This window comes from Strix uralensis, chromosome 10 (assembly GCF_047716275.1).
Source record: "Strix uralensis isolate ZFMK-TIS-50842 chromosome 10, bStrUra1, whole genome shotgun sequence".
Lineage (NCBI taxonomy): Eukaryota > Metazoa > Chordata > Aves > Strigiformes > Strigidae > Strix > Strix uralensis.
The window spans coordinates 7,526,465-7,540,810 of record NC_133981.1 but is presented as its reverse complement, the minus strand read 5'-3'; the positions used below and the strand labels follow the sequence as shown (position 1 = coordinate 7,540,810).

The 14,346-nt window shown below is 43.1% G+C and overlaps 1 protein-coding gene across 1 annotated transcript in view; it reads right to left on the bottom strand.

The window, feature by feature from the left end:
* Positions 1-550: 550 nt before the first annotated feature.
* Positions 551-14,346, bottom strand: part of LOC141947738 (monocarboxylate transporter 2-like) — a 59,595-nt gene continuing 45,799 nt past the window's right edge. Inside the window, exon 7 of the mRNA XM_074879173.1 lies at positions 551-792. Coding sequence (XP_074735274.1) covers positions 730-792 — 63 coding nt within the window. The 3' untranslated portion in view covers positions 551-729. The remainder of the gene's footprint in view (positions 793-14,346) is intronic.

The following is a 14,346-nucleotide window of genomic DNA, read 5'->3' as shown; positions in this document are numbered from 1 at the left end:
TATGATCGTGTGAACCTCACTTGCTTGGGAAAATAGGCTAAAAAATAATAAAATGCAGAAGCCTCGTTATTATCACAGCTGAACAGTCCTTTCTGACATATTCTATTAAGTCGCTTCTGTTTCACTCAGGTTTTGCATTACTGGCTCTCCTTTCCACGAATGACCTTTTCCATGCCAGGCTTTGTAAAACTATTGCCATTCTTCATTTAGAAATTTGCTAAAGTGTGTTTGCAGAAACCATAGACTTTTTTTCTGATGAATAGTCCCTTTTTGAGGAAAGGAACAAAGAATTATGCTGCTGACCTTTCTTTATATTTAACAGGATCTTTTTGCAAGTTGAAAATCATACCATTGACTCTAAGTAGGAACAGTTCTTCCTATTCTGCGTCAGTGTGTCTATTTGACTGTTTCTTAAGTACATCTGTAATGGTTTTTATAGCACAACATGTTTTGTGGGGAAGCCTCACTTTTTCATTCCTCATAAAACATAACTGAGAAACTGAAAGAATATTATTAAAACATTTGAGACGACATGGATAGGTTAATGGAGTGAAGTACTTAGTGTCCTGTATTTTGATTAGAGAGAACAAAATCTATCATTTATTAAAGCCATATTTCAGTTGTTTTGCAGCTTTTGTGGTATATTCAGGCTTCCTATCTCATGCACAGCACCACCATCTCCCCACAGAGCACAGAGGGAGCAGGGCTCCGATGGCCGGCAGTGATGAATTAATTGAATGTCTTGCTGCTGTATTGCATTTCACCCTGACGGGTGCCCACACCAGCATGGTCCTACGAGAGAACAGAGGGTAAACAAGATTTAGCTTGACCTTCCCAGTTGTATGAAAGTTTTGCTCGATGGCTGCATGTACACAAAATGCTTGTTCTGTGCAGTCTTATTGCCTGCTTCAGTAGTGTTACTTATTTCTTAGGTCATGAGGACTCTGTTGGTGTAGAATATTATTTGCTGCATGAAAAAGCTACTAAACATTCACCTTTACCACTGAACTAGTTATTCCAGGCTCTCTGTTGCTGATCTGAGACATGTTGCCCTTGCAATGTAGTACCTAAGCTTTGGTAATACATAACATCACGTGGTGCACTGAGCAATGATGTTCATTAGCAATTTGTGGTCCCATGGTATGTGCTAAAGGTAGATGAATGAAATCATGCAACTCCAAAGAGCTCATCCAGCAGCTCCTGTTCAACCCAAGCACATCCTTTTTGTGCACCTGTCAAGGGTGTACAAGAGCAAAGCTACGGGTTAGTAACGCTGGTCTTTCTGAGATGTCCTGTTATAGATCTAGCAAGGAGCTCGTGCCCAATTACAGTTTGCTTCCTTCTTAAAACCTGCCTCCTGGAAGTCTCCCCAGTTACACCTTGTGTCCTGATCATGCCAGCCGTCTCAGGGATTCACCGTTCCTGATAGCTGTTCTCAGGGTTTGGAAAGATCGCTGGCTCTCCCCGTAAATCACCACTTTCCATTCTGTCTGGCTATAGCCAGGTAATGGGTTTTCATTCTCTCAGCATCTGGCTCGCATCTCACAGCACTGAGCAGACATCTGAGCCAGGGGACCCTGACGCATCGGGTTCAGCTATTTAACTTAATATTCTGCTGTTAAATGTGTTTAGGAGAGGAATACCTTGTGCTGCAGCCCTTTCCCATGCCACTATTCCCACCAATTGCCAGGGCTGGCTTGCAAAGCTGCCATTTCTGGTGCTACAATAAACTGAGGACGACTACTCCACTGAAGAGCAGAGAAGTGGCACCGAGAAGTCCCATGAACTTCAGGTGCGCAGAAGGACCAGCTCAGCCTGGGCTGACAAGCCTCCCAGCTGATTCAAAAAAAATCTCTTTTGTTCTCCCTCTTTGTTTCATGCAGTAAATAAAAATTAATCCCCCAAGGACCAGAGCATTTAGGCTTAGCGTATTTTTGTTTGTTCAGAGCGTATCAGTCTGTTGTTCTTCCTGGCTAATCAGATAGAGCGGAAGCTAAAACAATCTCAATTTGTTGTTCCATTTTATTCTATACGTAATCACTGCTTCTCGTTTGCCTCTAAATAGCTGCATAAATACACATTAAATGCAGTGACATCTCTTTTGGGACTCGCTCCAGTGTTTCCTGGTTATTTTCTCTATTTGAAAGAGATTAGGTTCTCAGATATTGCCATGTTTGTTTTAAAACCCTCTGTACTGTGTCCATACAGGAATGGATATCATAATGCTGGGCCCATTCTTGTCCCCTGCAGACATAAGGGGTTTGGTGACAATGAATGCATAAGAATAACATGTGCCTACATACCATGTGTGAAAGCAGAAAAAAGCTCTTAGTCTGGGTAGCCATGAAGGTTATTTTGGACTGACATTTCTTGCACTAGTCCCTTTTCTCTCAGATTTCTCTCTTCCCGGTCTGTCTCTGACTCTCAAGCTTCCATCCAGTTTGCAGGGATCACTTTGGGTTAGTGGCATGTGGATCCTCCAGAATGGCTGGCTCCTCTTTTTGTCTGGTTTCCATCACCCAGCAGACACATGCTGTCACTTTTGGCTTTTCAAAGAGCGTTCCTGCTCATCACAAGTCTAACGTGTGGATATTAGCACTTTAGGCTTTCAAGATTGAGGTAGATACAGGTGTCAGAATCTGAATTTCTGGTTGGCTGATAACTGTCCTTCTAATGTGAAAAGAGACATTTGATTCCATATACACTAACTGCCAGCTCTAGAAAACTGTGAGCATTAAAATTCTGCATAATTCATAAACTAATTTTGTCCCATCTTCCTGTGCTTTTTGAATTTGTTTCTCAGAGATGAGCTGGAGGAGGAAAGTTCCCAGCACCTGAAGAGAGTGGCTTTCAAATTTATCCATTCAGGTGTGTTTCCAGAGCACCAGTAACCTCAGGCGGGCACGTTCCTCGGGGGCTGCCACATCTGGCCAGCTCAGAGGAGGAGGAGGCTGAGCCCACACCCGTCCTCAGCGCACCACAAAGTCACATCATTCATTTTAGCTTTCATTTTCAGTTTGTTCATTTTAGCTGGAGAATCAGCAGAGCAGCCTTGTCAGTTTAAGCCAACCGATAGGTAGGTTTTTGCACTGTGGCGGAATGAGAACTGCTATACCTTGTTCCAGAAGAGACTGTAGTTAACTAAAAATATTTACTGTAGGTTAACTATTTTACTCTAATAGGGAGGCACGCACCCAAAACATAGACATATCGTGTGAGATTCACATATGAACATAAATATGTGCACACACAGGCATGCTCATTAGCTCCGGTGCTCTTCATTAGGAAGATGATCCCAGCTATCTGGTAAAGCGCTGGGATAAATCCTGAGGGTGCCTGAGACAAAGTTATGACTGAGGTCCTATAACATAAATGAAGTTGAAGCCCAGTTCCTGGCATTTTGCATCCTTTTGTATTCCATGTGCTTCCGATATCCATGTGACAATTTGTCATGCCTGGTTATGTCAGCACATCGTGTTCAATTTATTTTCAAGGTGCAAAATGAGAGATGATCAGAGAAGTTCTGAAATATCTGAAACAGGAAAACTATGAGCTTAATTGCAGCATTAGGAGTGAGCGTGGCACTAAGCGGGAGCTGGAAGAGCTCTGCTCCAGGGAAAGCACCTGCTGAGCTGCTCCTTATGGAGGACCACTGCACACTGGTTATTGAACAGTGCGATATTGCTGCCCCCAGTATCCCCAGCGTGTAAGTGGATTGGTGTGGGTGCAGGGCTGGATGGAGGCTGAATGTCCACCAGCCCTGCCTGAGCATATAGGGTAGTGCTGGGCTTGTCATGCTGCCTGCTGCCTCCAGTCTCAGAGCAGGCAGAGGGTAGGGATGGGAGTACCCTTGTAGAAAAGCAAAATATCCTTTTCCTTTGTCTGTTTTTATCTCCCCTCCCAGATTTGCATGTATCTAAGAAAGGAAAATGTCAGTCATAGCACTAACACAGTCATCTGACAGCAGATAGGAGTCAAGGGGGGAGGAGAGCTGGGGAACAGAGCTCTAAAAGTTTATAACAGAGTATAGTAGAAAAAAACCAGCTAAAACAAAGCAAACAGCAAGGGGAAAGAGAGGGCGTTGTGCATTTCTGCTGCAGAGAAATGCACAGAATTTCTCTGCGAGAAAATGTATCTGTCATGCTGTCGGCTAATTAATGACACCGAAGTTGAAAGTGATGGGGAAAAGCACAGGGGAAGCTGAAAACGCATTGGAAAGGGCATGTACATTCCAAAGGGAAAAAAAAAAAAAAGTCGGATGTAAAAAGCCAAAGGTCGGGCGGGGACTGAGCAAGCCAAAGGCAACCAAAGGGTTTTTAGTGCGGCGCCCAAGAGCAGGGCAAGGCTGATCTCTAGCGGCTGCGGGCACAGCAGCTGCCGGCGGCTGCTGCTTAAATGCTCCCACACCTTCTGCTTTTTGGAGGTGAGGGGTATCTTGCGGGGGTCTCACTCCCAGCACTGCAAGTCAGAGCAGGGAAAATTTGCCCAGATTTTTTTTTTTCACCTTTAAATAGCACGCTAGAATGTATTTTCTCTCGCTAAGAAGCCGTTTTTGTAGCAGCGCTACCATGGGTCTCGTGGAGCAGAGCTCTTTCTCCCGTACTGGGTTTCTTGTCGAGAACTGTTTAGATAAAAAAGGAAAACGTTCATTTTAGATATTTCTAGAATTTTTTAGATTCTTTTTCAAAGCAATTGTTTCTGGTTTATTCTCTGTGGAATACTTGGTTTGTTTTTACTTTCTCAGTGGTATCCAATCTTGTTCCTCCTATGATTGATGAAGGGAGAAAAGGTGGGAAAAGGAGAGGTAAAACCAGATGCAAAGTATTTTTCATTTGTTTGAAATAGTTTTCTTCCTTGTTCTAACAAAAAAAAAGTGATGGCCTTTCATGCATAATATTTGCAGTGCTATTAATAAAAAGAAAAAAAAAGACATTATTTCTTTGGAAGAAAAAAGGATGGTTCCTCTCCAATAGGAAAATGCAACTCCTCACTAAGCAAAGCACACACTCATGCCGTCATCCAGCCAGCAAAGCAGTTCTTGCTCAAATGTGCACGAGTTGATTAGTGCCTTGTTCACGTATTGTGGTTTCTCAGAGTCTCTGAAAGGGCAATTGGGAAAATCAGACGTCTTTTAGCCACCACTCATAGGAACCAAGAGGAAAGAAGAAATCCAAAACACATTTCAAAACAGGCAAAAATGATGAGCACTATGTACTTTGAAGAGCTATATAATATTGGGTTTGTCAGGCAAGTCATGTCCCCCTGGATTGTGCTGTACCACCTAAACCCACTAATTTGTTCTCAAGCTGCAAGACTAATAGTGACAATACTATTGTTTTTTCAGTCACTGTATGTATTTGTGTTCTACATAATGCTGACAAGTCACTGAAGCAGAAACCACACATTCAGAGCATCACTTATGTGATTGTTATACGCTCACGCATCCTTAATCTATGGGCTTTCTTTTATTAGCTGATAAAACACACAGCAGGGCTGTATATTTCTGTATGTTCCATTAGCAGTCATTGCTTAATAACATTTGCTGATGAACATTGCATAAGTCTAGAGACAAAAGCCTACAAACTTCAGAAAATTATTTCATCCATCACTGTCCATTGAAACTGGGTATTTTTTTTCCAGATAAAATATTACCTTTCCTTAATTAAAGAAGATATGATTAAGAATACTTCAAATTGATCTAGCACAGTTCATTCAAGGGTGCTTTGCCTATCACATCCTTCTCATTCTGAGCGGTTTTCATTCTGCCCATACAGCAGCTAACACCCCGTGATCTATTCCCCAGCTGGGCTTCTCACAACAACAGCTAATAATATTATCACCAAAGCCACAACAACTTCAGGGAAAGACAGAAACACCTAATCAGCACATAACTGTAATGTAGTGGGAAGGAGCCAAGCTGAGCGATATGGGAATTTACAGAAAGGGCAGGTTTGTTTTTGTGGTTTTAGTGTCCAACACTGGTCTCATTCTCCTCCCACCAACTGCACCACTAAGATCCTCTTTCTTAGGTGAGTACAATCCCTCTGATATTCCTCACGTTTGAAAATCTCGGTAATTAGCATGGCTTAGGGCAGCTCTCGCTCAGTAGTGGAGCTTGGCCAGGGATAGTGGCTTGCGCTGTGCTGCCATAGTCAATGCCCATATTTTGGCTGGAGATAGAGCTATACACCTCAGATTGTGCTTTCAGCCCAGGGAATCTCTTTTTTTTTCTGCCTCTTGATGAAATCTTTCATTTTTGGCAAAAGTAGGGCTGTCCCCTGCAGCTTCACTATGTGACAAGTGTTTATGGGAAGAAAGAGACCTTGCTCCTAAGAGAGGGATGGTAAGTCCCATCCATCCTTGAGCCAGGGCAGGTCCCAGTCTTTCCATGTGATGCCAGTGTCCTGAAATTTCCTTAGAGTCTATAATGAAAGTATTTACTACAGGGCATTTTTGGTCTTAAAGTCACTTTGATGTTAAAGGGAAGAAGGTGTCCAGGTCTTACACAACATAGTAGTTCATGCCATGAGTTGGTCAGGGCTGGGCAGGAGCCTCTGGAGGCTCTTCAGGAGGGCATGGCTAATATGCTCATGCCAGTATAAACTGGGAGCAGAAACCTGTGCAGAGGAAGCTCCCCAGTTTGGGCACCTTAACTGTAGTTCCTTGGAGACCAGTTAGGGTTTTAATAGGGCGGACATTTTCCCAGACTCCTGCTGTGGGGACACTGAAAAGCAGGTACTCAGGGCTCATGCCCCAGCACTTCAAAGCCAACCCTGAATGGCTTCAGAGCCATTTTTACATTTTGTGGCTGGCTGTCCCTCTCACGGCTCTGGCAGGCAGCACTAAAAGCATTTGTTGCCTTGTGATGAGGAGCTGCGTGACAGCCAACGGGCAATAAAAGTCCTGCAGCAACCCGCTGCTGTCTGTATGGATCCTTAGGCTGATTCATGCCTCTCTCTCTCTGGCAGCACGGGCCTGACACATCCTGCTCTTTCTGGCGTTAAGGAGAAACCAGTCAGCAGCTTTGCAGTTGGAGGAAGCAGCCTGTAGAAAAATGCCGCCTCGTTCGGCTACGCTTGCAACAAGCAGTCCTGGCTACAGAGGCCAAGTGCCCATTTGGTGAGCTCTGCTGCACAGGAAGGTGTAGGGGATGAAAGAATTGCCCTGCTTCTATGCTGTTTGGGGGTCTTCCATAGAGGGACTGATATTTCCTGTGCAGGGTTTCCTTCCCCCTTGCAGTGCAGGCAGGACAGGCTGTGTTCCACCTTGAAGGGGGCACCAAAGGGAATGGTGGCTCTTCCTCCTCTGACTCCCATCCATGTAAGGCTACTGTGCTCCCTCATTTGGAGGTCATAGTGATGGAAGATGCACTTAAAAGCCTTCTTACTTATTTATATGCATACTTACATAGCTGCTACAAGAGCAGTGAAGTATTTTTTGCTATGGGCTTCTGCTTTTCTAGGTTTTTCCAGTTCATATTAATGTCATAACGTCATGACTGCATTTTAAAGTAGGCCTATGGGAAGTGCAGATCATGGTCTGTAGATAAGTGTATGGGTTTCTGTCAGCCCAATGGTCCCAAGTGGTGCTCTGCTGCTCTAGGAGCATTAGAGGCACTGAGTGTGGGGCTTATGGATGTACAGAAAAGCCACAGCTGGTGAAATGATAATGGCTGGTAGACAAGGACCCAGTGATGTCTGAGCAACCCCAGGATGCTTTTAAGCCACTAGGAAGCCCTAGAAACAGCCTGCACACATATGCATAGGACTCTGTCATGTGCATATGGCATCTGTACTCTGCATGCAATGTGTGCACAGGTAAGTGTGTGAGCAGTGCACAGAGTGCCCAGGACACATCTGCACATCTGGATGTTCTGAACATTGGCCAGAGTTGTCCTTCCAACTGGATGCCGGGGGCCTGGGCTCATGGCTTAAAATGGCACTGGAGTAACAGCCATGAGCTGGAGCAGTTTGTGTCCCTGGTGCTACCTCTAGCAGTCCGGCAGCTTTGTCCCCTTCTCCAAAGCCTCTTTGAACCTACACTCACATTTCTGTTCACATTATGCAAAACAGAAGCACCTCCAGGAGCAAAGGCCTGCTGTTCTCATCAGTGCTCGCAAACTGCATGTGTCGAGGGGAAAGCCCTGCTCAGCTTGTGTGCTCGCCGTCATTTCTCACAGGTAATGGCTCCTGCTAAATCAGCCCCAAAACATTTCTCCAAACAGTGCTTAACTGCTTACATGCTTAGAAGTAAACCACATTCAGCTGCCTTTAACACCTTTCCATCTCTATTTTTATGCATTAAGATCAATTTCATGAACTTTTCTAGGTAAGAAGATTGCCATCAGCAGGACGAATGTAGTAAATTAATTATAGAAGTATGTTAAATTACTTTCATTACCACCCTCAGTTCTGAGAGGGAGTTGTGTGAGCAGGATGACTGATGAAACAGTGTTTTTACATATTCCCCAGGTAATGGATATTTTTACTCAGCTGCCAGTGTTGTTTCTCAGCTCAGAGAAGCTGGAATTACACATTTTAGAAAATGGAGGTTCAATCTAAAATTAGCCTCCAAACACTGCCAAACAACTGTGGCTAAGACAGACTTGCTGGAATACAAGCTCTCTATTCAGGGTCTTCTACTGGCAGCCCTCAGTGATGTACAAAGATGAGCTTAGGGAGGATTCATCATCTTAACACCAAGTACATCCAAATACAAGGGAGAGGGAGTCACCTGCATTTGGGGTGTTGTTTCTATACACAGTCAAAGACATAACTGCCAAGGCAAAAGTCAACATCAGTGGAAAGTTATTTTCCATATTCACCTTATAACAACCTTGGTGCAGGGTATTTTCTAGGGATTAATGACCAGGCCAGTTTAATGGCTCTCTGCTGAACTTCAGGCTATCAACTTTTCACAGCCTATCATTAATCCCTGGAAAATATCTAGGTTCATGATAGATACGAGTGAAAAATAATACACAGTGTGAAGGTAAGTATATTGCTAGTGTTTCATCATGTACTGGCCCTAATTGCTAACTTCAGATGCACTTCAGAATACAAGTACACTAGCTACAGATTAGTTACACTGTAATTACAAATCTGCTTCATAGCACTTCTATTTATATAGTGTATAATTACTATCTTTGACTGAAAGCTGAAATCATGATATTATTGTCCCTCATGTTTCATACTGGAATGTATTATACAATACTGTATTTTGAAGGAGATCTGTAACAGGTAAGTCAGAGGACAAATACCAAGTGGGTAAATTAATTCAATATATTTCTAGCCACTGCACTCACATTTTTGGTTTGGTGTTTTGTTTTTTGTTTTTTTTTTTTTTAAAAAAAATAGTTTGGCAATAGTTTGCTATCAAAAAGAAAAAGATAAACCCAAACAGTTAGATAGTTTTCCAAAACATTGGGTTTAGTGAGAAGGACACCAGCCTTCTGGATATTTGGGATTTTGTAAACGAATCCATTGACTGAGGTCTCCAAATGGAGGCTCATCTTCAGAGAGGTGATGGTTCCTCCTTGTAGACCTCTGTTTAAATATCATAATACAGATGACATGTTTGCACTCCATGCAGGAGAAGCCCCGTGTGGCTGTAGCCCACCCTTTGAGCTGCAGAGACATTTTACTTCTGGTCTTAGTTAATCAGCACAGTCTTTATTAACTTCTTGGATGAGGTATGAGAACTCATTCATCTACCTTGTATCAAGCCACAAGCGCTGTTGTCCAACAAACTTTTGACAGACTTTCTGGAGAACACATCCCATGAAGAAGCACATGTGCTCAAAAAATCTTTCCACATAAATACTCACAATTTCAGGGTTAAGCTGACTTTTGGGAGTAATACTAAGAGATATCAAAAAAAAAAAAAGTCCAAAGAAATAAGAAATATGAATCATCACACATCATGTCCAAGATCTTGAGCTGTGAATAAACTTTATTATGTGGGTTGTCCTGCCTGGAAGAGTGGAAAGGAGAGCCCAGCCATGGAGAACAAGTTCTGCTGCCTCCTCAGTCCCCGGCTGTGGTCTGGGGTCGGAGTCAGCGCTGAAGGGAGCTCCCTTCTCGCTTCACATTGTGACTGGCACCTGGCTTTGAGGATCTCTCTTTCCACCAGATTTGAGTTACTCACAGTCTTTTAACACATCAATCCTGACATCGCTGGGGAATGCAGCCCCTCTGTGCAAGGCTTTAGCTTGTGGATTTTCCCTCCGATCTGTTGCAGCAAGGCTGGGACGTGCATGCATGCATGTGCACACGAGGTAGGGACTATCTCGGAAGTCTGAAGCACGTCAGAGAGATTTTCTTCCCCACACTGCCTCTGCAGGAGCAGGCCTGCTGTGGTTTCCATTAGACTTGTAGAAGTGCCAAACAAGCCCCATAGTCTGCTGGGAGAATAATTAGGCTTGGCAAGTTTGCTCAACAAGCACTTATTGTACATAGTATTAATGGGTGATAGGTAGAGTCTGTGGTTTTTTCACTTAATAATGCATGGATCCTCCTAGGCGTCCTAAGGATCTCTCTCTGGATTTATGTTTTCTGATCAGATGGCATAACTAATGGCCGAGGCTGATTACATACTGATTAAAAACTACTTAAAAATCTCATCTATCCAGGAAGGGAATGCCAAGCCCTGTAGTACAAGGGAAGTGCTTGTCCCTATTTCATTTCAGTTGTACCAGTTCATCTGTCACTAGCAGCAGGCGCTGAATGACCTTGCTTTGCACATCAAAGGGAATCCAGGATACATAAGGAATCCAAGGTGTCTGAGCTTAGTCAGAGTTAGACATTAAAGCTGACATCTTCAGTGAATGGGTATCTTCCCCTCCTCAGAAGCCGATGGATTTGATCAGAAAAGCGTAGAAGGTGGGAACTTCTTCATGCGACACATTTTGTTGGGACACCTTTGCACTGAGCAGACAGAAGTCTAAAAACTCTGGAGAGCCTAAGGGAAGCCCGTGTTTCTCTGTGTTTCTTTTCCCATGCATTTAGTCTGGTACGAAAAATTACAAATTCATGGGCTGGGGAGCTGGTAGTGGAAAATGGACCATTCAGAGATGATCATGGTGTGATGGGCAGTACCAGCTGAGGTGTTTGCACCATTAAGGACTATCAGATGGTTAGTTTGAATTCAGACTTTGGCTCCTAGGGGCATAGTGCAGGACCCTGACCTGTGAGTGCATTGAGGACATCCCCATCCTTTCCATCATAAGATACCTCTTAGCTACCTTTGTAGCAATAGATATATATCATGCTTATCCCTCCTAAAATCTGCTGGACATGTATGCCTTAAGGGGAAAGACATAAAACAGAGCTGTGTTCATCAAAAGGCTTTAAACTCTATGCTGGCCTGCTGGGACTGCCTCTAGCCTGTCCCACAGCATTGGCTGGGAAACACTAATTCAGCTAAATGCCAGCTTCTGGTATGATTTTAACAAGCCTTTGCAGAGAAGCAGTTTCTGCAGTGCTGGACATGCAGTCTCTGAAGAGAGGGTCCTTTGCAGTGTTCAGTTTACAAAAGATAGCTGACTGGGACAGCTGTGGACAGTTATGGCCAAATATCTCTCACTGAGTTATCTATGAATTCAGAGAAACCAAAATGTAAATGCATTTTTTTGAACACTGGGAGGGACTGTTATATTTGGAGGGTACAAACCTCAGTGTCTGTGCTAGACTGTCCATGAATTGCCCAGTCCCTGCTGCAAGAGATATGGTGTTGCTCCTCTGAGGCTTTCCCTCTCTGTTTTGCACTGTAACAGGTTTCTTAGGCTGTCCAGCAAAATTGCATCTTGAATTTCTGACTAAAATATGACCTACAACTCTTTAATGACTTTGTAGTGTTGGAATAGGGGAAAACATGCTTTTAAAAAGTATAGAAACTTATGACAGCCAAATGCAATGCAAAGGTAGTGTGTCTGAATAAGATGGTTTAAAAAGAGAAAAGAAAGTGAAGCATTTTCAGTCCAAATTAATCAGTAATACTAAAGTTGAAGAGACGTAGAGTATGTTTCAGAAAGCAGTAACATATAAACAAATAAATATTTAAAAAAGAAAGATTATTTTTAAATATCATCCAAATGTATGCTGTTTTGGAGGGAGGGGACATATAATTTTTCCCTTGCATAAATATCCTCTCTGCTTGACTGATGGGCTAAGAGCTTGGGTATCCTACACCACGTAGGCTTGCGCTTGTCTAAGCCCCCAGAAACCTGCGCTGTCGAATATGTGGAGGTTCAGCCTCTGCAGACACGTTGAAGTTGCAGGCACAAATGTCACAGCAGGGTCACACCTTGACAGGTGCTTGGGTCTGCAGGACAAGGGGTTGTACATTTTTTAAAAGGGAATTATGTGATGCCATTACCTCTGATAGCAGGGTCTTGACCGTGGTGACATAGAAGATCCCATTTACCTCTATATGTTCATTTTTTTGGTGTCAGAATGTAAATGAGCCTCTCTCCAAACACAAACAAAAGCATAGCAATACTTTAGTCAGTGCCAAAGCAGATGGCAAATCAAGTCTTCGTTTCTGAGCTGCACTGCCATTATGGGAAGCTTTGCTGACAGTTATGAATGTCACTCATCAAAACACCCTCACATGGTTCTGATAAGTCTAAATAGTACTATTTTATAGTCAATGTCACTGTCACTGCAGAGGGCACGAAAGTCGTCTTTTAAATTCATTCCTCAATGCAATCTGAATGCGCCTGTATTGTCTACTAGGCGTTTTCTGAACGCAGCCAAATAAATTTGGCGTCAACTGCCACAGGAACTGTCCTTTTGAATAATCTCTTGTGTTGTCTAAAATGATTGCAAATTTCAAACATATAGGTTGGCACTTCATTTTTTTTGTTCGCTTGCTTGTTTTTATCACAGTTACTACCAAGTTACTTCTCATTCGTGGTTCCAGACTTCTCTGGTCTCCTCATGAGTTTTGTACTTTCTGGACATGGTTTATCCTTTTAATTAAAAGGAGGACAATTATATTGTGTTCTATTGCTCCACATATTGCCGGTGAACATCCTTCCTCTTCGCAGCCATGAGCTCCTCTGTGTGCTGAATGTGAAGGACTGCCCAGAGCAGCATAAAGACACACCAGTGATGGTTGCGAGACTGAAAACTGCAGCCTCCTGCGCTCACTGCGCAAGACAGCCTGGTTTTTACACTCTGTTCCTTAAGTGCTGGGTACTGGTGTCCTCTTGGCTATCACCCCACTGAAGGTTTTCATTAACAGTATAAAATAAAAAGCACCAAAGCTCTTCTTTGTGATGAGCTCAAATCTACAGCTGACCTTGCAGAGCTGTGTCCCCCAGCCTTACTCATCAGCCTTACTCCAAGGCAGTCCAAGTTACTCCTTTTCCAGGCCAAGACAAGGCTATGTGTGGCAAAGCAGCACCTGGCACAATGTGTGTTGGCAGAAAATGTTCCCTTCTAGTAGCGTGACATTCCACCACGTGGCACAGTCACTGCTTTATCATTCTGTTAAAAAGGGAGCTAGGAAGGTGTACAAATTTTGCCACTTCAGAGTAAGCATTAAAATACTTTAATTCCTCCTCTATGCCTTTACGTTTGGAAAGCTAAATATAGGGAAGGAAAAATTGAGGGGAATTATAAATAAGAAATGAGTGTGTGGGATAAATCTAAACCCAATCAATGGTACTTGTCACAGCTCCCCCGAAACACCACTCGTGCCTCACTAGCAGAACACGGCTGCAGGGAGTGCTGTGTTCCTGCCTGTTGGCTTCTGTTACGGTTGTTGGGAGTGATGGTTCAGCATCAAAATCAGACTCTGTAGAAGTTCAAGCAACCTTGGAAACAATGGGCTATTGTTTCTAACAAGATCACAAGATAATGAAATATAAAAGATGTCTAATAATGGCACCCCAATGAAAGTGTTAGCAATCATCCTTGCACGTCTGATATCCCAGATATGCCCCATGTGCCTAGTACATATGTTTATGGTACAACACTCACATCTCTTGACTTTGCTACACAGGTGATTTCCAGACTTAAGCATGCACGTAAATATGAATATTTTGTTCAATCTGCCACACAAATACCTAAATTAGATGCACAGGCAGCTTCTACTCTTTCACAAGAGCTTTTTCTAATGGATATTTCATTTTGCACCAGTCATTTTTAATAACTTAAAATGTTGTTAGGAAAGTTTGAGAGTTTTCCAAGCCTGGATTACAGCTTGAGTCTGCAAGGTGTTGACTTCATGGGATTTGACTCAGCGAAGCATTTCTAGGACTACTTACATGCTTAGAAGTACAGTTATTTGGCATTGTTTTGCTGCATTGATTAGTGAAATGTCTGAACCTATGGTGGGGGG